The sequence below is a fragment of the Amblyomma mixtum genome, chromosome 7, assembly GCF_055824585.1.
Source record: "Amblyomma mixtum isolate Tamu chromosome 7, ASM5582458v1, whole genome shotgun sequence".
NCBI lineage: Eukaryota > Metazoa > Arthropoda > Arachnida > Ixodida > Ixodidae > Amblyomma > Amblyomma mixtum.
Genome location: NC_143018.1, coordinates 93,868,924 through 93,889,752, shown reverse-complemented (window position 1 = coordinate 93,889,752; position 20,829 = coordinate 93,868,924). Strand labels below are relative to the sequence as shown.

General features: G+C 47.8%; 1 protein-coding gene across 1 annotated transcript in view; it reads left to right on the top strand.

The window, feature by feature from the left end:
* The window catches only part of LOC149336879 (nose resistant to fluoxetine protein 6-like), a 55,800-nt gene that overhangs the window by 17,426 nt on the left and 17,545 nt on the right, over nucleotides 1-20,829 (top strand). Inside the window, exons 2-8 of the mRNA XM_089554262.1 lie at nucleotides 4,048-4,259; nucleotides 7,346-7,457; nucleotides 8,645-8,729; nucleotides 13,717-13,805; nucleotides 14,890-15,069; nucleotides 16,738-16,831; nucleotides 19,026-19,112. Coding sequence (XP_089410388.1) covers nucleotides 4,048-4,259; nucleotides 7,346-7,457; nucleotides 8,645-8,729; nucleotides 13,717-13,805; nucleotides 14,890-15,069; nucleotides 16,738-16,831; nucleotides 19,026-19,112 — 859 coding nt within the window. The remainder of the gene's footprint in view (nucleotides 1-4,047; nucleotides 4,260-7,345; nucleotides 7,458-8,644; nucleotides 8,730-13,716; nucleotides 13,806-14,889; nucleotides 15,070-16,737; nucleotides 16,832-19,025; nucleotides 19,113-20,829) is intronic.

The window sequence follows — 20,829 nt, the reverse complement described above, 5'->3', positions numbered from 1 at the left end:
ATGATAATAAGAAGTTTGCGGGGATACAGTGGCGGCAGCTGACAAAGGACAGGGTTAATTGGAGAGATATGGGAGAGGCCTTTGCCCTGCAGTGGGTGTAGTCAGGCTGATGATGATGATGATAGAAATTGGCATGGCTTTAGAAAGCATTCCCGCGATAGCCAACTTGCTCTCATTTTCTCTCAACGGCAACATCCCCCTCAGCTCTTTTTTTCTAGGTTTTGAAAGAGCGTGTGATAAAATCCCTCTTTTATATAAGGCGTATTTTCTCATGCTATAACTTGAATCCAATTGCTCTAAACTAGATCCAAGCTTTAACAGCCAGCCGTCCACAAAATTCTTATGCTAATTCTTACGCGTCCTGCTTTTTTTTCTTGCAATCTCGGGCGTCCGCAAGGCATTGCCCTTGGGCCTGAGGTTTTATTAAATACATTATGGCCTTCCTTTCAGTGTTTGCTAATAAGCCTTCATTGACGACTATAGAGTCTGCCCTCTGCAATCAATAACAGTATTTTAATTCTCAGAACAATATTTCGGATGCTCTCGACTAGCCAGTTTGCTAAAGTTATTAAGAATGCACTAATATTTTTTACTTTCAGATTAGCTACATCTTGCCTACTTGTAAGGCCTTACTGAGAAAGGCATATTCACTGTATACTGAAAAAAATGGTTTTTGAGGAAAGGAAATGACGCAGTAACTGTCACATATCTCGGTGGATACCTGAACTGTGCCCTAAGCGAAGAGATAAAGGAAGAAGTGAAAAAAGAAAGGAGGAAAGAAGTGCCGTAGTGGAGGTTTCCGGAATAAGTCCAACCCCCTTGGGATCTTTAACGTGCACTGATATCGTGCAACACACGGGCGCCTTTTGCGCTTCGCCTCCATCGAGATGTGGCCGCCGCAGGCGGTGCATACTGGCTCAAATTGTCAACTATTAATATCACTGACAATGTGTCGTGTCCCCTAGTCTCGTGTTCGAACGCAGGACTACTGCCTCACCGGGGCAGTTGCTCTACCGAGTGCGCAAACCGGGACGGCTATCATATTAAGGGGCGAGCTCGAAATAGAAGTGGTGTTGGTCCGATATTTTAGGTGAATCCCTCAAGGTTCAAATGATTTCGAATAAGGTAGTAATTACTCATTGGCATCCACCAAATCACTTCCATACGACTACAAAAAGACATACAAAGCTTTTCTTTACAGCTGTATGGCTGCCATTGGATGCTAATGCGTAATTATTCCTTTATTAGTACATTGCGAACTCATCAAGCTCCTACTTGCCGCACCATGTCAGAGTTCGCCGCTCATATATCGTCACTTAGGAGTGTTTAGGTATAATAAATATTAAAATGAATTGATCTAATAAAGTGCCTACTCACTCGTTCGCTTGAGCCAACAAATAAACTGCTCTTATGCATAATGTGGTCATCGAGAACTTTCCTCTATTTCAAGTAATATCACGGCATATAAATATGTCCTTTGCACAGCCGCTTCTAGAAATGTTATCCTATACTATGATACATCTAATGCCAATGTGTTAAAGTCTCAACAAGAGACTGGCAGTATTCCAAATAAATAAATAAATAAATGCGCAAAGTACTTGCATTAAGGCTAACTTGCACACTGTGCAGAAGTTAGGTCTAGCTGGCTGAATTCGTGCACTGCAAAGCTAAAAATGCATTATTATGTCTATCTGTGTCCGTCTTTCCTTTGTACTTATCTCTTCAGCTAAGCTACACATAGACTTCATGGCGTGGCTCGGGGAGAAATCGACGTGAGTGCTCATGCACGTTACTTTTAAATATTCAAGATATTGTTAACTGAGCTTTTGCTTCATCTTCCACCGAGAAGCCATCAACTTCAATTTGCAGCAAAGCGATGCCAGTAAAAGACACAAGCCATCACTGCATTTCTGTTCTTCTTCAGCGTTCTTTGGCCTAACTTCAACTTAGACTTTTCCAAGTTTCTGATGCCTAGCGATGTCTCACTTAATTTCTTTCCTTGAATAAGACTGGCCGTGAAATAGATATATTTTGCTGAAAACGTTGATGAATAGCTACTCCAAGATTCTATGTATAGTAGGTGGTACAAACACCGGTTAACGGTTAGCAATACTCACTTTTTCTTGCTACTTTGGGAAGTGGGGGTACATCCACGAGACGGTTCGCCACGTAACATCAGCCGGTTTGACATCACACAGGGAAGCAGCCAATCGCGCGAGACAAAACGTGGCGAAAAGAGCTGGTTCCAAAGCGAACCATTTCGTGGATATACCCCCTGGTCCCAGTAACAATCAGCCATAAAACATTTCCATGATAAGTGAAAACAACTCTCAAACATATCTCTAAAGTTGTATCAGAGAACACATGAGTGCGTGCCTATCGCCTACTTAAATGGCTAATTTTTAATTTCATTTTATTCTGCGACTTCATAGCTCTCCTTATGAAAATTCAGTTTGACGAATTCTGCTTGAAATTATACGGTTTGCTTGAGATAACCAGAAAATATGACCATAGTATCCTGTTTTCTTGATGACACGAAGTATACTTTTCCAGCCTAAGCCGGGAGCCATCACTAGGTAAGCCCTCCAAATTATTTCTTCCATTTCCTCTACCTGTAACCAAGTTTACTGGCTCCCAAATCTCATTATGTTTCCAATGATAGGGGTGGCATGTGTAGCTTTTTGCGCAATACTAGGCACCCACTTCCTTTTTCATGCACAGAGACATTTGAGAATGCTTTGGAGTTGCACAGATTATAGCCAGCTTGTTCTATACATGTCAACAATGAAAGACCTTTAGCAGAATGTCCCACATTTGTATTCAGTGCTACACTCTGGCTTTTGGAACTGCAATGCGAACTCAGGAAAGACTACTAGAAGAGAACTAAGTCCCGCTGTCACTGTGGAGAACAAACGTTCACAACAAACTGAAACAAACTGACGTTCACAATCACTTTCACTTCGCGGAACACTTGTCACTGTGCTGTGCAGCTTATACTCGTGCAGAAAATTCTCCGTGCACAACTTCGTTTCTCATTGGCTAGTAGGTATTGCTCGCCGCTATCCACGGTGATCCGCGCAGAAACGCTCGCAACGACCACAAACAACTCCAAATAAAGCTTCGTGACATCGCCACCGCATAAGTTTTGCGTCGGTTTGAAGACAATTCTTCCACGCATATCGAGCATCCAATGGTGCAGCTTGCATACGTCCTTGGAATCGAAGTAGTTTAAGCATTCAGAGGCAATTATTCAGGATCCAGAGAGGCGGCTGGCATAGGCCTTTGGAACCACGCGTTTACAACGGCGTGAAAGTAGCGCGATCGCCTCGGAGGAAGTGACGTCTTGTCACGTGATCGCACTCCTGTGCGTCGTCTGCGCGAGTGCGCCTACGGGATATGGTTTGGCAATAGGCTTCCCGGTCACTACTGTAGTGCTGCACGATCCTTGGCGTTCCTGTGCCCTGTAGTGTATCCCAAGTACCGTCACGGTAGGCTATTCAATGAGCTACGATTTTAATGCCTCACTGAAGGGAAAAAAACATTGGTGGCGACCAGGAGCGAAGGGCATGCGGACGAGGGAACTAGGCTAATACAATGAGCATGTACCCAATTCATCGTGTGCTGCACTGAACGAAATCTGCACTAGCTAAATGCTTAACGCTGTGAAGCTTGGCCCCATTGATCGAAAGCGCGCACAGTATGTCATATCTAAATGGAAGGTTATACAGTTATACAGTTCAGCATGGTTTTGTTAACTAAAACTACCTTCCCCCACCTTTGACCAATGTCACACCTGGGAGTGGATGTGTCTTGCTGTATCAGGGTACCACACCTATCAGTGCCAGAGTACCATATACATTGAGCAAAAAATTCGCGCAAATAAAGATGCAGAGACAAAAGAGTAGTGAACTAAAAACCGGCGACGAAAATGTGGCGATGGAGGTGGTGAATACGTATCCTTCACTTTGCAAATGCTACGAGCATTGTATTTCTCTTTAGGTACGCTTGCCTATTTCACGCCTGGTGACGACTGTGGTATGTTTGCAGTGCTTGATGCGACGGGAAAGTACCCGACAGGGCTGCTTCAAGGGTCTCGCGTAGATTCGGGAGCCTTCGACGAGTGCATCGAGACCGTCGTGAAGGACAACTACGGCAACGACCCTTCGCATGGCCAGTACTGCAACCTAATGTTTTACATGAAGAATTCCACGGCTTTTGGGGAAACTCTTGAGTCCATCTTGAGCATCACGCATCCGGGGGTGAGCCTGCATGCTACCTTATGACGGTCTGTAGCGACTTTATTTTCACCGGTGAACTTTAGATAGATGCTTTATTTCCAACATATCGCTGGGGGTCGCCCGGCGAGAAGGCTATTCAAAAACAGTTTCAATATGCCTGGGCCCCGTACAAGGCAGCCCGTAACACAACACAACACAACACAACACAAAGCCCTCACTAGAAAAGTAACCGCAATTGGGAGAAACAGACGCGGACATTCCCTAACGTCGCGGGATCCACAAAAAATTTGGCCGGACAGATATCATACAGACAAGTGCCAGGCCAGTGGAGAGACATATACTGTCCTCAACATGGTCCAGAACTGTACAGCGCAGCTCCAAATCTATGACAAAACAGAAATCAGTCAGCAGCAGTCGGAGCTAGTTCACTCAGATATGCCGTTAAATCGCCAGCTCATTCACAAAGCCTGAAAAGCACCCTTCGTTAACGGGATGCCTTGCATGGGAAGCCCGCTCGAGTGATACCAAAGATCAATAATGTTGATTACTACTACTACTACTCATTACTAACAGATGTCATACCAAAGCGTGTGGGGTTTAAAATGGGGAGATAAATACGTTCTGCCCGCTCAAGCGCGGCTGACCCAGTTCAACACCGCCGGACCCCACCCGCGATTGCGTCCGCTACCGAGCGCACGCCGACCACGGCGGTGGCGATGGTGGTGAAAACATTTATTAACAAGGGACAGGAGGTATGTTTGGATCACCCTTGAGGGACTAATCCTTACAAGCACTAAGTGGAGGTCCCTAGTATGGGACCCCAGTGGCGGTGACCGCCGCCCGGGCGCGCCCGACTAAGGCAGGCCTTGCTCCCAGGGAACAAAGGAACCACACTCTGGCTGACACAAAGAAGGCATTTATTGCAACAATAATGCTAGGTAGCATCAAAATACCCTGATTAATCGAGGACGTCCGACTAATCAGCACGGTTATGAGCCAACGTTCGCCCCCGCCCGGCCAAGACGGAAACTCCGAGGCCGGACGGGACAAGCTGGCGGGAGCATGTTCCCTCCCGAGCTCAAAGAGCCCCGAGTACCCGAGCTCAAAGAGCCCTGTCGCCAGCGTGCACGCGCACCAATCACGCCATCCGTGGCGCCACTCGTGGCGCTGCGACACCAGCGCCCTCCCTTGTTAGTTAAGATTACTAGCTCTGCTATGGAGGGTGCATTTCGGGGAAGCCAGAAAAGGGGAAGACGAGGGGCAAAGTCCCCAGAAGCGAAACTGACCATCTTCCCCGCCGTAATCAAACTGGCGATTTAGTAAGCTTTTACCTGGTAGAAAAGGCACAGAAAACTCACAGGAAACAGAAAGATATGTCATATAGCGATGGCAGTTTTCTGTCCTTTTCGGCAAAGATATATCGAAATTAACTTTAGTTACCTAACACAAACATTGTGACAAGCGGATTTCTGAAGAATTCTGACACTGGCAAATATTTTCACTGTGTATTTGAGTTGGAGGTGCAATATCCGACAATTTACCGCCAGTAGGAGCTTTTTTCAACAGTCTCGCAAGGGAACAGCTGTTCACAACTGGTAGCGAACTGCTGGAAACGGTAAAGGAATATGTCTACATAGGGCAGCTGTGACCGCTGATCCAGGCCATGAGAGGGAAGTAACTAGAAGAATAAGAATGGGGCAAAGCACATATGGCAGGTTCTCTCAGATCATGAATGGTAGTTTGCCAATATCCCTCAAGCGAAAAGTATACAACAGGTGTATCTCACCGGTTCTCACCTATGGGGCAGAAACGTGGAGGCTAAAAAAGAGGGTTCAGCCTAAGTTGAGGACAACGCAGCGATATATGGGAAAAAAATGACAGGTGGGACGTTCAGACCGCAAGTGGGCAGAATAGGTGAGGGAACAAACACGGGTTAATGGCATCCTGATCGATATCAAGAGGAAGAAATGGGCTTGGGCAGGGAATGTAATGCGAAGGCAAGATAACCGGTGGTCGTTAAGAGTAACGAAGTGGATTCCAAGAGAAGGCAAGCGTAGCAGGGGGCGGCAGAAAGTTAGGTAGGCGGATGGGATTAAGAAGTTTGCGAGGATATTCTGACCACAGCTGACAAAGGACAGGGTCAAGTTTAGAGATATGGGACAGGTCTTTGCCCTGCAGTCGGCTTAGTCAGGCTAATGATGATGATCATCATCATGATGCGGAGGAGGGGCGTTTTTAAAGGCAGAATGAGGGGGCGAGAAGTTCTATCTCGCCTTTCAGACCTGCCTAATTAAAGGCATTCCTGTTTCGCAGCTCTTTTATTTTCTAGCTGCCGTGGTGGCTCAGTGGTTATGGGGCTCGGCTGCTGACCCAAAAGACGCGGGTTCTATCGAGGCCGCGGCGGTCGCATTTCGACAGACTAAATGCTAGATGCCCGTGTACACTGCAATATCAGTGCACTTTAAAGAACCCCAGGTGATCTAATTATCTAAAGCCCTCCACTACGGCGTACCTCATGGTCCTAGTAGCTTACCGACGTTAAACGCCATAAACCAAAGCAAAGCAAACAAAACCCTTATGTTCTATGTGTCACTGAAGGTGAAGATGATGTCAACGCAGATATCATTCGAACGATAATTACCTGTAGGCTTCAAGATGGCGCAATCCTTTAAAGGGAACATTCATTCATCTGTGCCTCCATCTGTGCAGATATTTGTCTGGTATAGAGAGACAATTTCATTGCACAGAAAACTTGTTTTAAAAATTGAGCGTTCTTTTCCAGCCACTTGATTCTTGCTTGTGGCGTCGAGACCAAAAAGGACTCCGGCATCACCGTTGGTAGTGATTGGCGGTCTATGCTAGCCTGAAAGATTCACAGCCGGCAAATTGTCTCAGCGTTACTACACTTCGCGAAAACAATGATTGAGGGCAGCAACTGCTTTTCTTTCTTTTACGTTTTCAAGCTTAAAAAAAAGGTTTGTTTTGTTGAGCGTCTCCTCTTCGCCATTACAACGCGAAAATCTACGATACAGGCCGACTTAGCTTTTGTAAGCAGTGTACCATTATGATTCTTGCCTGATTCGCATCCTCTTATATCTGCTGTCCAGATGCCTTACTACAAGGGCCCCTTTTGGTACCCTGGAGGTCACATGGCTCGGCTGGGCATCTGCTTTCTAGACGACTGCACCCAAGAGGACCTGCAAAACATGGTGGATGCAGGTGTGTCTTCGTCATAATTGCTACCACAGCATAAAGTAGCCGGCATAAGAACGCTGTTGTTTTCTGGCCATTTGGTATAGCGTACAGAAATTTGAAAGCGCAGGCAAAGACGAAGGACAATAGAAATGAATTAGTCAAGCGCTAGAAGGTTGCACATGAAAGAGGGAAAAGAGGAAGAAAGCGTAAAAAATTCGTCCGCTGGGCTCGTTGGTATTGCGTACCATTCCAGCTTTCTTGCCCTTTGTCTTTAACCCGCGTTTTCGAAATTCAGGATACTAGGCAGCATAAAGTAGGTAAAAAATATGCATGAAGTTCATGTCACCTTGCATTAATAAGCAAGACATAAACACGACATTCGCAAGTAATAAATGATTGCTTCATCTTTGTTAATTTTACACTCCACATACTAATGTGCTGCGAGCGTTATCTATTGTGTCGAACAGTAATACACTACTCACTCGTGTTCAAAGCTGGCATAAAATTTTTAGGCTTTTCAGCGGCGGCTAATAGCGCCCCTTCACAACAGACGAGACGATGCATGAATTCGAAATGTGATGTAAACACGGTCTCTACAACTGCTCTACAACGGTTGCCTTCGATATGCAATTGCACGACCTCCGCTGTTGCAAATTGGAATGCTGCTGTCTTGAAACACGACCTCGCGACAAGAATTTGCGAGAGGAATAATATTGAAATATCATAGCTTAGATGTTCGTAACTTAAAAATAGCCAGCTCTTGGAAGAAAAAATTCATTCAGCGATTTCAGTTCATTCTAAATGCATGCGGGTTGTCATCAACAGTTGTCCTCTCAGTTTGTGTCTTCCTCGTCGCTTAAAGTAGTTCAAAAAGGAGCTTGTTTATAAACAATTAATCGCATTATCAAAAATAAGCGCGAAAACCTAATTTTTAACACCCCATGTGTGCATGCATAAGAAAATGGATTCGTTAAGAGCATGGAACTAAGCGAATCGAATTTATGATGCGAGCACCACGCAGGAAAGCAGCAATCATCACAGCTGAATTGACGCGAGTATTAAGGCTCCGTACCGGACGACGGGACATCTTTCGGCCAAGTGTGAATAGCTGACACCACGAATAATAACGGTTCAATATCTGCCTTCACTTTTTCATGCAAGCATCTTTACGAGTTATGCGACTAAAATTCCCTTTTATTTTTTTGTTCCAGTCAAGCCTTCAATTATACACATCAAAGTCTCGAACTGCGTGACGGCAGAACCGGAGCCGTGGAGCACAACCCAGAAGGCAATTGTGTAAGTTATTCCGTCGATTATAAAGAATAATAGTGAAGCAGATGTATTTGGAGCTGAACAGACACAAAAAAGTGGCCGTGGCTCAACTCAGCTAAGAAAGGACATACAGAGCGAAAGCTCTGTCAGCAAGCACTCCGATTATATTAGCGAGAGCAGATCACGTGATGCATCAGATGGCACAAGTGCAAGAGCGAGCGTCCAGAGTTGCGATCGGTGCAGCAGCGGACGTGATTGCCAAGCGCGGAGCTGCGGCGTCGGCAAGTCACGTGGCATGACGTCATAGCCACATGCGGTGAGCTGCCCCTTAGAGGTCTAATCTAAGAGCCAGTTGACCTTCAGGCTCAGCATGGGAGGACTAGAGCTTTCCGCTCTAAAAGCTTAATGTCTTCGCTGCCTGGAATCGTGGCCTCGCATTGAGTAGTAAAGCGAACACTCTTCAACGCGTGGCAACATTCTCAGGCTGCTAAAAAATTAAGTTTTTGCCATCTTTCTGTTTTGCGCGAAGTCTTCTTCGGACACCTGTACATATAACTGACATGTGTTGTATGCTGTTCTATAGGACTTTCGTAAAGAATAAGAACTCCATGACACTTATGCCAGGATGTGTCCGAAGCACGTTTTCTTTCGTTGTAATTCGTGACAAGCGCTGCATAGAGCGACTCCGCGAGGACTTTTTTCCTGCCTTTAGCTGCGTAGCACACGATGCTGCCTAGCTAATCACGGTTCATGGTTAAGTTGCTTCATTTATTTGTTTAATTATTTCACGCCTTGTTTAATTTTGCACTTTGTTAATCCCCTTGCACCTTATACAGGCATGGCCACTAGGTGCGTTCGGCTTCCCCTCGGGCGGAAGAATCAAAATTCATTTCCGACAGAATTAAATATTTAATTTGTGACCTCGCCAGGGGAAGCCTTGTACCTCAAGCGCCTTTGGCCGCGCCTAGGAAACAGCCAAAGTGTGCTTGCGCGACAAAGAAAATAAAGACGGCGCGGGGCTGTGACACGTGAAGCCACGGCAGGCAGTTCTATTCATACCAAGACTCCTCCCCAGGCCTTACTTCGCCCCGGCCGTCGTTCTTACCGTGTTCATCTCGACATTATGGGCCCACTGCCCGCGTGCCAAGGTTACCGTTACTCACCACGGTGGACCGTTTCACAAGCTGGCCAGAGGCTGTTCCCATCTGTGACATCAGAACTGAGACTGTTTCCAGAGCCTTCATTTCTTCGTGGGTGTTTCGCTTTGGTTGTCCTGCAACCGTGACAACAGTCTGTGGGCGCCAATTTCAGAGCACCCTGTTTGCTTTTATTAACCGAATTCTCAGCGGCCGGCATAGCCGCACCACTGCGCATCATCCATGCGCCAAAGACATGGTGGAACGCTTTCAATGCCAACTGAGGGCCGCCCTCGTTACCCGTCCCAACTGCACCCACTGGGCCTGTGCCATTCCCCTTGTGCTCCTGGGTTTGCGGGCCGTTCTCCGAGCAGACCTGCAGTTCTCTGCAGCGGAGCTGGTGTACGGTAGCTCCCTGCGTCTACCCGGAGACGTGTTCAAAACAGAGCAGCTACCTGCCCAGCCTCAAGAGTTCCTGCAGCGCCTCTGTTGAAGACTCTGTTAAAGACCTTCGCCCTATTCCGCCTCCCCCTGACCGCCGCCACAGCACCTTTCTTCACCCGGACATCGCCACTTCCACCCATGTTTTCGTTAGCCGCGACGCTGTCCGAGCACCGCTCACCCCGGCTTACGATGGAGCATTCCCCGTTTTTCACCGGACCATCAAAACTGCCCCCCTCCTCCAAAATGGCCACGAAGAGACAGTCGGTATGGGCCGCCTCAAGCCGGACTACTTGGAGACCTCGCTTGAGTGCCTCGCAGTGCCGCCCCCATTGGTTGCCCACCGTCAGAGGTCTCCGACTCCCCCTGTAGCGCCCTCTTTTGGCTGCGCCCAGGGCGCAGCCAAACGGCCCGCGAATGATACATTGGGCAATTTCGGATTGCAGTATACATTGATTATGTGTAACGGTGGGTCCTGCTTGCGGAGTGGGAGGAGGGTCACCATTACATAAGAATATTCAAGTTGCAGGTCTGTGTCGACCTGATTGGCTGTATAATTTCTACGGACGAAATAGACAAGACGAGGGGTCCTGCTGGAACGTCGTATAATTTGCTAGTGTGGCGCTTTACCCTGGCTCTTCGAGGGCAACCACGGCTGGCAAATGCTCAAAGCTTAAAAGCAAAACCCGGAGGTCGGCCCGCTTGGAACGGGACCGGAGCCCCCGACAGTGACTTTGTGTAATCGTAATGGGGGAAGCCGATTTGGAAAAGGGGGAGCGCCTACATGAGGGTGTCCCAGCATTCTCAGATTTAGAGGTGAGAGGTGGAAGTGAGGCTGTCCCCGAGCCAGTTACCGGGGGCTGAAGCTCAGCACCTAGAAGGGGGCTGCTGTCTTCGTCATCGTCGAGGTCTTTGACTCTGCTGGACAATCTGGAGGGCCGACCAGGTACGTCCCTAAGGGGCCCGGCTGTGCGAGAAAGGCGGGGGTTAGTCGCGATGTGTTGAGCGATCGTAGAGGGGCTAGCCTCCATGACTCGAGCGATGAGGCGCTCTATCGCTGTCTACAACAGGGCGTCAAATTTGGCATTAAGAATGCCTTCGAGTTCGGCAAGGGACGGTTCCAGAGCCAGCGCCGCCGTCGTCTCGCTTTCCATAGCCTCCTCGTCTGGGATAATAGGGGGAGCGGGAGTTGTTTTAGTCCCTAAGGCTTCAATTTTGGCGAGCAGCATCTCGTTTTGTGCCCGAAGAGAAACTACAAGGTTGTGGAGCTTAGGGTCAGCCGCCGAGCGAGGGTGAGGGGAGAGCGGGTGGGAGGTGGAGGCAACCGCACCCGAACCGCTCACCTGTTTGCCGTTTCTGAAGGTGTTGGCCTAGGCACCGGCCGCTCCATACTTGTCTTGGGAGCGGGCTTGAATTTCCTAGCCGCCGTGTGGTGGCGGTAGTGGCAGTTGTCTGCCCTTGATTTCATTGCCGTCAGTAGGCGTTTGTCGCTTTGAGCCGATGACGTCGCCGCAGTGTGGTGAAGCATCGCTGCCGACGCTGCCGGGGTGACGTGGCTGTCTGCCCGTAACACTGGATTTCCCGCCCTACGGGGCAGCTGGCTTGTTGTGACGGTACTTTGCAGTACAGTCCCCCCGAGTTCGTGGCATGGCCACCACCACGAGCCGCACACTTGGGTATACACTCGTATACTAATACTTTGCTGTGCCCAGCAGATCTCAAACACTCCGACCCTTCTTTCTCGGCGAGCTGTCCGCACTGTGCGGAAAAGTCTTCGGACATGTATCACATGGTGTGGGCCTGCCCCTCCAACCCTGCTATCTCCCTTCACCCCAACTCAACCCAGGAGGACTGGGAGGCGACCCTGCTCGGCTGCTTTGACCTGCAGGCATGCATGGCAGGCATGAAGCCATGGCCGGCAGTTTTATTCTTGCGGAGATCCCGGTCAGCTGCTTGTTACTTAGCTGCTTAGGCATAAGCCTACATACCCATTAGACAAACCGGTAGGTACCCGGCGGCACTCTACCACAGGGCCGCCCTTCGATTTGAGATGGGCCACAAGTGGGCTTTTACCGCACGAGGTGGATTTATGGTTGCTTGATGGCGGAACGAATCGCAAACCCGTCAAAGCAACGTTTTGGTCCAAGACCCGTTTCACGCCAGAGGAGGCGATCACTAGGCTCCCCCACCAAGTAGTTTGCGTTCCCGTGAGCAAACTGTTGGCAGACATGCGCGTACCCCGCACCCCATTTGTATTTTTGTATAATTTGTATTTGTAAATAGTCTATATGGCCACCCTACCACTACCCTTTCTTTCTAAGGCTCTTTCCCCCTTCCTCTCCTCTCCCTGTACTTTTCCTCTTGCTAGCCGCAGCTCGGGTGCTTCAGGTTGCGATGGCAGGGGCCGCGGCTTCGTGTGTTACTCTATTAGTAAAGAGCCACTAATAACAACAATAACAACACTCCAGCGTCAGGGGCAGGCTGCTGGTTAGACGTTCTAGGCGCTCGCAAGTCGCTCTTAACAGCGAGAAACCGCGGGTGCGAATCTGTAAGTGGCTCAGCGCAGCGCGAGATTCGCATAGCGGGAAGCACCAGGGCGGACGCGGAGTGAAGGAGAGAAGCTCCAGTCTGTGCTGAATGCCTATCGACAGCCTCGTTGTTGAGAACTTCTTGATGAGATGTGTCGTTGGCTGTGCAACGGCAGGGTAGCCGCCAGTGGGAAACAGGCGCTCTGGCTAAACGCGTACCCACCTCTTTTGTGCCGAATGGCTGCAGGTCACATTTGGAACCCTCTGCTAGAAGTAGGATCCTTTGGCGGGCTGGTTGGTTCATTTGAAGCGAACGAGTAAAACTGAGCACAGAGAACAAGATGCAATGCCCCTTTGAATGTGTGTGCGCTTACGTGTATCTTTCACCCCGTTTTCTTTCTGCAGTTTTACTCGTTCGCCTCTTCGGGAATCCGCGTGGAAGAAAATGTCAATATACGGGTGCGAGATGTCCGCAGAAAATCGTCTTTAAAATGAAGGTCTCCTCGTTTTTTTGTAGCTCTGGTAAGGCTTATGTTCGTGTGTGTTTTCTGCCCCCTGTTGCCGAGCGTGAGCACTATGAGAAGACTCAGGTATGCTGATCTGTTTCCGCAACTAATTCTAATGAGGGAATGCCTCAGAAGACGACCACTTAACTCAGTCCTTAAAAGTAGTCTTCGGTCTTGATGCAGCCTTTTAAGACCCGTCAAAGGTTGCATGAAGTGATATATGGAATGTTCTGAGTTTGTTCTGTTTAGCAGTAATGTGTCTCACGCAAAGATCTGAAAGCCTGAAAATTAGCTTTTATCTACATTAAAAGTACTCAATCAAAAGGTAAATCCTTGAAATGAAATAAAACTTTGCCCTTGTTAGAAGAATTGACACTTATTTGCATGATTCGTAATCCAGAATCTTTCTAGGCCTCCTGGTTGTCATCATCGCAGTTTCCACCTGCGTTGACCTCATTCTAGTCAAGCGAGAACATGATGTACAACGAAGTAAGTTTTGACTTCATTCTCGTGCATTTATTTCTTTTATTTCAGTATTCTTCTAATCCCACATGACACTGTTGCAGGAGAGGGTTAGTATGCCTGAAGAATACAAAGCAACTATTAATATTGCAGGCAAGCATGAATCAAAGCAAAGCATTGATAAGCGTACCCATGGACAAGGAACAATATGAAAATCGCAAACTGAAGATGATCATTAACTGTGGCTATAAAGGGTGCACTTTGCTACAGAGGCTGTACGTTAGATAAAAAAGGTGTTTGCATGTCACATTTATGATCAATATATAACAAGCGTATATGTGGCCATGTAAGAGCAATTCTTGATATTGTGGCCATGTATGCAATTCTTGACATTGTGTGATGTGTGCCGTTGCCACAGCCGTGTCAGTTTACCGTATACCAGACGCGAGGTACGATTCAAGTTATTTCAGTACTGCCGGAAACTGTGGCAACAGTAGCTGGCAAGTACATTTTTCTCGTGCAGGTATGTGTAATTTTGTTCAGCTTTGCGATCTTCCCAGCTGCTTTCCTCAAAAATGGAAGAATGAGTAATCGATACCGATTAGGTTTTTCGCATAACGGAGCTCACAGACAAGGTCAGAAAGAACCTAGCCTTGACCCATAGGCACGCGATAATATTATCAATTTTCTTTTCATCGGAGTATGAATCTTCTGGTCCCTCTTCAGAGCTGAAAATATCAGCGACTATACTATGGAAGTTCTGAGAAAATGACATTTTTGGCTGGAACAACCGACACAATAGATAGGGTCATTTGGGAACACAGCTTCCAAAAAGGCCCGTTTCAGTTCCAGAGAGACAGTTGTGAGGATCGCGATCAGCAATGATTTCTTACCTTTATGGAAATATGTACACCTCTTTCTTTCGGTGCGGAAAGGCTTCAAAACTTTCTTTTGCCGGCAATTTCATTGAACTGCGGCAATAGAAAGCGTTGTTTTGATGAACTGTCAACTGTCACGAGGAGCGCTGGTCCGCGGCAGCGAAGGAGGTGTTAGCCAGTTTAGACCCTTTTTGTACGAGTAGCACTAAGAGATCGTTCTACGGGCTCCTCAGGTACCCTGGCACAGTTCGTGACTGCGTTCTCGGCGGCGTCGAACACGCAAGGACTGCTCAAGGTGGCCGACCGGAGCGATGCCGACCACTACGCTCTGCAGTTCCTGCATGGCCTGCGCTTCCTCAGCATGTCCCACATCGTCCTATTGCACTGCTATTTCTTATTGTCCGACAACTGGTGTAAGAACATCACGCATGTTCACCTCATTTGCATGTTCGTTGCCCTTTGCCATTTCAGTGCACGCCCAAACTGCGTTTTCATTATACTGCGGGGTATGTAGGGCGGCGGCAGGACATCTCTGAAAGTGTGATTGCATGTCGCCATTGTGTGGGCGTGTGAATATGGGTGAGAGTGAGAGTAAAATTGAGCACGGTAAGTGTGTTTCTGCGTAGATCTAGGTATTCTTTTATGTCCTGCCTCCTTCTCCTTCAAATCTTTTTTTCGCGGGTTCTTCTACTGTCTCTTTAACTTCCACTAACCACCCTTCAAGTTGCTAAAGGCAATGGTGCCATATCTCAGTGATAGTGGCCCGTTTTTTAAAATTTCCAGTATTAGTAAAATAAATGATGGGCAGATAATTCTTGCGCATCCTGCAAAATTCTAACCGACAATTTTACTCCTTCTGCGTGAATCAGTTACAAAAATAGCTAATTATAGCGTTAGCCGCAGCGCCAGTCGGAATGGACGTTTTGCGGGTTACTGTAACAAGCAACGCTTCAATTTACACAGCGATCACTATTGGGGTTTCATGATTTCCTTCACAATCACGCTATTCCTGAAAAAAAAAATATAACTGCAATGTAAATGAATCTGAAGGCGGCACTGCTGCTCGGGGTTTCGATTCGAGCTCCTGTTCGCAGCAACTGCTGCGATTTTCTAGGAAACATGTCGTGCTTTCCCCAACACCAGCCCCAAACGTTTTCGACTGTTCAAAGCCTTTTTGCGTAAATTTAGATAAAATAACAGCTAATTTCTTTCGCGCGTGAGTAATATTTTCCGCCTACAAAATAAAATCCTTTTGAAGAATATGCATTCTTTTCTGCAACATAGCTGCAGAAGTATTTTCTGGAGCCAATGCGAACAAATCAATGTCTTCGACGAGTCACTGACTTTGAAATATTAAAAAACTAAAAATAAGACGCTTCTGTTTGACTAATCATTAACCAACCGCGCCTTCACGCGACAGCCGCTCATAAGCAGCTGCCGGTGGACATAAAGGACTCGTACTGAGAATCTTAATCGGTTGTTATCTCTTACAAAGCTCCCCGTCTCAAAGGTGCTACGTCAAGCACTAATTTTTTTCGAGCTAGCTTCCAGAGGCTACACCATTGTTGTGGGCAGTCCCTTGTTTCTTGCACCCTGCAAATTTTTTTTTCTCAACAGCAGCATGCTTAGACCGGTCCTGAGCTTTGCACCTGAATGATGCAGATGACAAGACTGCCGCTTAGAGTGGGCAGTTTCGGACCAATTAATGCCTGATATTGAAAAAATTGGCCCCTGTCATCATCATCTGCCTAATTACGTTCCCTTCAGAACGAAGGTCTCTACCATATCCCTCCAATTTATCCGGCCCGGTGCCAGATGCGGCCGCCTTACCATTGCAACCTTTCTGATCTCATCCGCCCAGCTAACGCGCAACCAACCCATGCTATGCTAGCCTTCTCCTATACTGTCTATGGGGCGTCTAAAATATGGTTTATGACTCGATTCGGAAGTACTGGATACCATCTTGGCAGATATGCTATAGTCGTGATAAACGATTTATTTTGACGCCTTTTCTACACATTACTTGTGCACATGATTCGCCATGCATGTAGGATTTAAAACGAACGCTTTTACTGTTTCAGCACGTTTCCATAACTTCCTCATCTACACTCAACGTTGGCCTTTCATGATTATAGCGGGCGGCTTCAACAGCGTTGACACTTTCTTCTTCCTCAGGCAAGTGACCCACTACCGTTCGCTAAAACGTAAATAGCAATAAAGCGTCTTTGACTGTTATTGCCACCTCTTCCCCTCTTGAAATCACCTTGAACTCATACATCCCATCCAGGGTGATGATAGCCGTTTTCTCTCTGTCGCGCTCATCCACTTCTATCTGTCAATACCCGCTTTTGAGGTCGATAGACGAAATGTAACGGGCATGGCGCAGGCGACCAAGCGCGACATCGATGCGCGGAAGTGGATATACGTCCTTCGTGTCTCTGTTTAGGCTCCGGTAGTAAACACAAAAGCAAAGGGTGCCGTTTTTTTTTTCACCAGCACCACTCGAGCAGCCCACGGGCTGTGAGATGTTGGATAATGTCATTGGCCAACATTTCGCGATTGATGTTTTATAGTTTCACGTTCTTTTAACGAAACCCGATAAGGTGACTGACGGACAGGATGGACAGCGTCGTTGGTAATTATTCTGTGCTTTGCAATTGGCGTCTGGCGAACCCTACTGACGTAGAAAAGTAGTCGTGGAACCCACCCAGCAGAGCTACAAGCTCGTCTCTCCTGAGCAGAGAGCTGCGGTGCAATGCTGACACCTAAAGGCGGCACCTTTCTTTGGAGGAGAAATTCGAGGCCCGTGTACTGTGCGATGTCAGTGCACGTTAAAGAACCCCAGGTGGTCGAAATTTCCGGAGCCCTCCACTACGGCGTCTCTCATAGCCTTAGTCGCTTTGGGACGTTAAACCCCATAAACCAACCAACCTAAAGGCGGCACCGAGGGCTGGGGAGGAGGCTTATAGGAAGGAGCCGCCGACAGGCTCTCAGCATAAACAGGGGCGCTGAGGCGCTCACTCAGGCCAATTACAGGGCCCATCGTGAGGTGCTGCGGCGCGCTGCGAAGGTTGGTGACGAGGGCGGCGATGCTGTTAGCAAAAATGTTTCGCAACTGTGTATTGCAGGTACCTGACGATGTAAGGGTGCTCACACCCTTACATCGAAACATTTTTGCTAACCAGCACAAGTTCGGCAGGCAATGTTCCCCAGTCCAGCCGTTGTGGCGGGCCACGCGTACATAGTGGTGAAGTCAATTGTCGATGTATTCGAAAGCTTCGCCACGGAACGGGACAACTGATCGAGGAGCGATGGGGAGTAAACCACGGCAGGCACGGGCGCAGAGTTTGTCTGCTGGTCTTGGCTCACGGTAGGTCGAATCATGTGTAGTGCCGGCACGGACCATGTGGAAAGGTGCGGCAAGAGGCCGAATTCGGGGCCGAGTCGTTGAATTCGCCGGCTGGCACGTAAAGGTGTGGTGGCCACCTGTGGGACTTGGACTCTGCGAAGCGGGGGGTAGGGGTTGACATTGCATAAGACGGCACCTCCACCAAAATGTCACTGGTCGTTCAAACGAAGCGGGTCGTAGGGACACTGAAGGATCAGGACCACAGCAGAGCAGGCAGCAGAGGCAGGCCGAGCGGTCGCTGCAGGCTCACGAGCGGATTCCCTCTCAGATACTTCCTCTTTGCCGTCGATCGACACCGCGCTGGTTGAGGATGACTTTGAGTAAGTGGAAAATCAAGAAAGCACAAATAACACGCAGTACAATATTAGCGAGAGCAAATCACGTGACGCATCACGTGCCACGAGTGCTAGAGCGAGTGTTCAGAGCGCTGGTCGGTGCAGCAGAAGACGTGAATGCCAAACGCAATACCGAGTCACGTGACAAAAAAAGATGAACTGGCGAGGAGCAGCAGCCAGCGCAGCGATGGGCGTGACTGTCAAGCGCGCAGCTGTGGCGTCGGCGAGTCACATGGTATGACGTCATAGCCCCATGTGGCGCGCCCTCTGTTAGATATCAGATCTAAGAGCATGTTAACCTTCAGGGTCAGCATGGGTAGAGTACAGCTTTTCGCTCTAAAAGTCTTCTGAAATTAATTTTTTAACACGTTTCTTCATTTAGAATCAACTTTTTTAACATTGCGTTCTAAAGTAAAAGCATAAATGGGATAGCCTGCGCAGGGGGAAAATGGCAGAAGCTGCACACGAATATTCTCGGAGTAAACATTTCAGGGAGCCAGTGCTCGTCTTAAAACCGAACGTACAGTTGCTTCAAATTCCTATGCTTCAATTGTTCTTTAGCAGATGTTTACTAGATATTTAATGACTACTAATCAATTTCCACTGTCCTCTTGTCTTTGTGCAGCGGATTCTTCCTTTGCCTTACTGTTAAGAAGCAGAAGAGAAAAGGACACTTCATTTTTGTGATCGACGTGCTTCGAAGGTTGATCAGGTAAAGAAAACAATCACGAATCGATTATGTCCAGCCTAATCCTAACGCTGGCGGCTACTCTAGCTCCGGGTCTTTTGATAACGGGGCACTTTACCAAAATTCTTAGGCAACTTGAATTAAAACAATGATGTTTTCATAATTGCAGACAGTGAATTTTGCCGTGGATCGGGTAAATCGCGATTATTTTTTAGGGGTTTATATTGAGTCGAAATGCAATTATTCAATATACATGGCAACACCGGAATATTTAGCATACCTAACTGTATTCAGCCATATTTATTTCGTTAATGGTACCGAACTCTCGGCTGATGTGCACTTAATCTTGAAACATTGAAATAATTTACCGAGCACAAACAAGGACTTACATTCGGATCACGAGAGCGAGAATTTGCGCCGAGAATATTTTTATCTCGTTCAAAGCATACGGTTCCAATGATGAATTTTTATTTTCTTTAGCATACTACTTCGTTAAAGTGATCGACAGGGCAATATCTACTGGCACGAAATTTCCGCTCTTTCTACGTAAAACTTTGGTGCATAGTTCGCTGGAGTTGTCACAAAAATTGGGGAAGTACAGTACAGTGTTGTGGACCATAGAAAAAAATTGGCAGTGCTTTTAACACTTATAAGCCTAGATAGAGCGAAAGCTCCGTTACACTTGGCTACGATTGGTTCGAGTTTGAAACTCCTCACAGGCGTCGGAGCAGTGGCGTGGCGGCTGCAGCTGCGGCGCCACGTGGTCTGGCATCACAGCCACACCTCCGGCGCTTCTTCTACTCAAGTTCAAACTGCAACACCCGTTGACCTTGGCGAAACATGTCGTAGTGGAGCTCTCTCTCCAAAAGCGAAGCGTGAAATGCAGTTGTGAATTCTGATAATGGCTGATTAATACCTGTGCTACAGGGGTACTTTCGAATGACATCTGAGTCGAATGGCAGTCGAGACTTGGAATGGCATTCGAACTCGACGGACTCCCGCGATGCTTCACGACACTTTCCAAACGCATTCGAGATTCTCAGCTCGTTTTCAGTGTACGACGACGACGACGGTCTCACTAGTCTGCCAACGGCAGTATCACGGTGAACAGCAGCATGTGATTATAGTGAACTACCTAGTTCTTTTAATATTCTTGTAATGGGACAAGTTTTTTGGCTACACGACACCGACGAATCCGATCGGCGGGCGGTCAGCCTTCATGCCCTCGGTAGTTCCGCGGCTGAGCGAAAACACGCTGATGAGGTGACGGTGCGAATACATGCGCGCTTATACATTATCCGTATTGGAAATAAGCGAAACGAACGGCTATATTTAGCATGTGCACACTTGGGCACTCACTGGCGATAACCACTTGCCAAATTAATGGCGGTCGACGACTCCGTTCCCTTCCGCGACGACTAGGCCTAGCGAGTCCGCAGGGTTGGATCGGTGATTGCGGTGGTTGTGAAGAACGAATTCACAAGTTTTAGCGAATGCAAATGGTCAACGAGTGTAGCTATGACAACAGTGACATGTAATCAACTATTGCTTGCATCGCAGGAAGCGCATACCATGAACGGGAAGCGACGGTGTGACTCGGGCTGCCGAGCCGTGCTTTACGGCCAGCAGCAGCTCGTCGCCTTCGCTAGCTTGTGGGTAACAAGTTAGGCCGTTTCAGTTCAAGCGAACGGTCACCAAACATACTTCTGGATAAAGTAGTTTAAAATAAAGTACTGGGCAT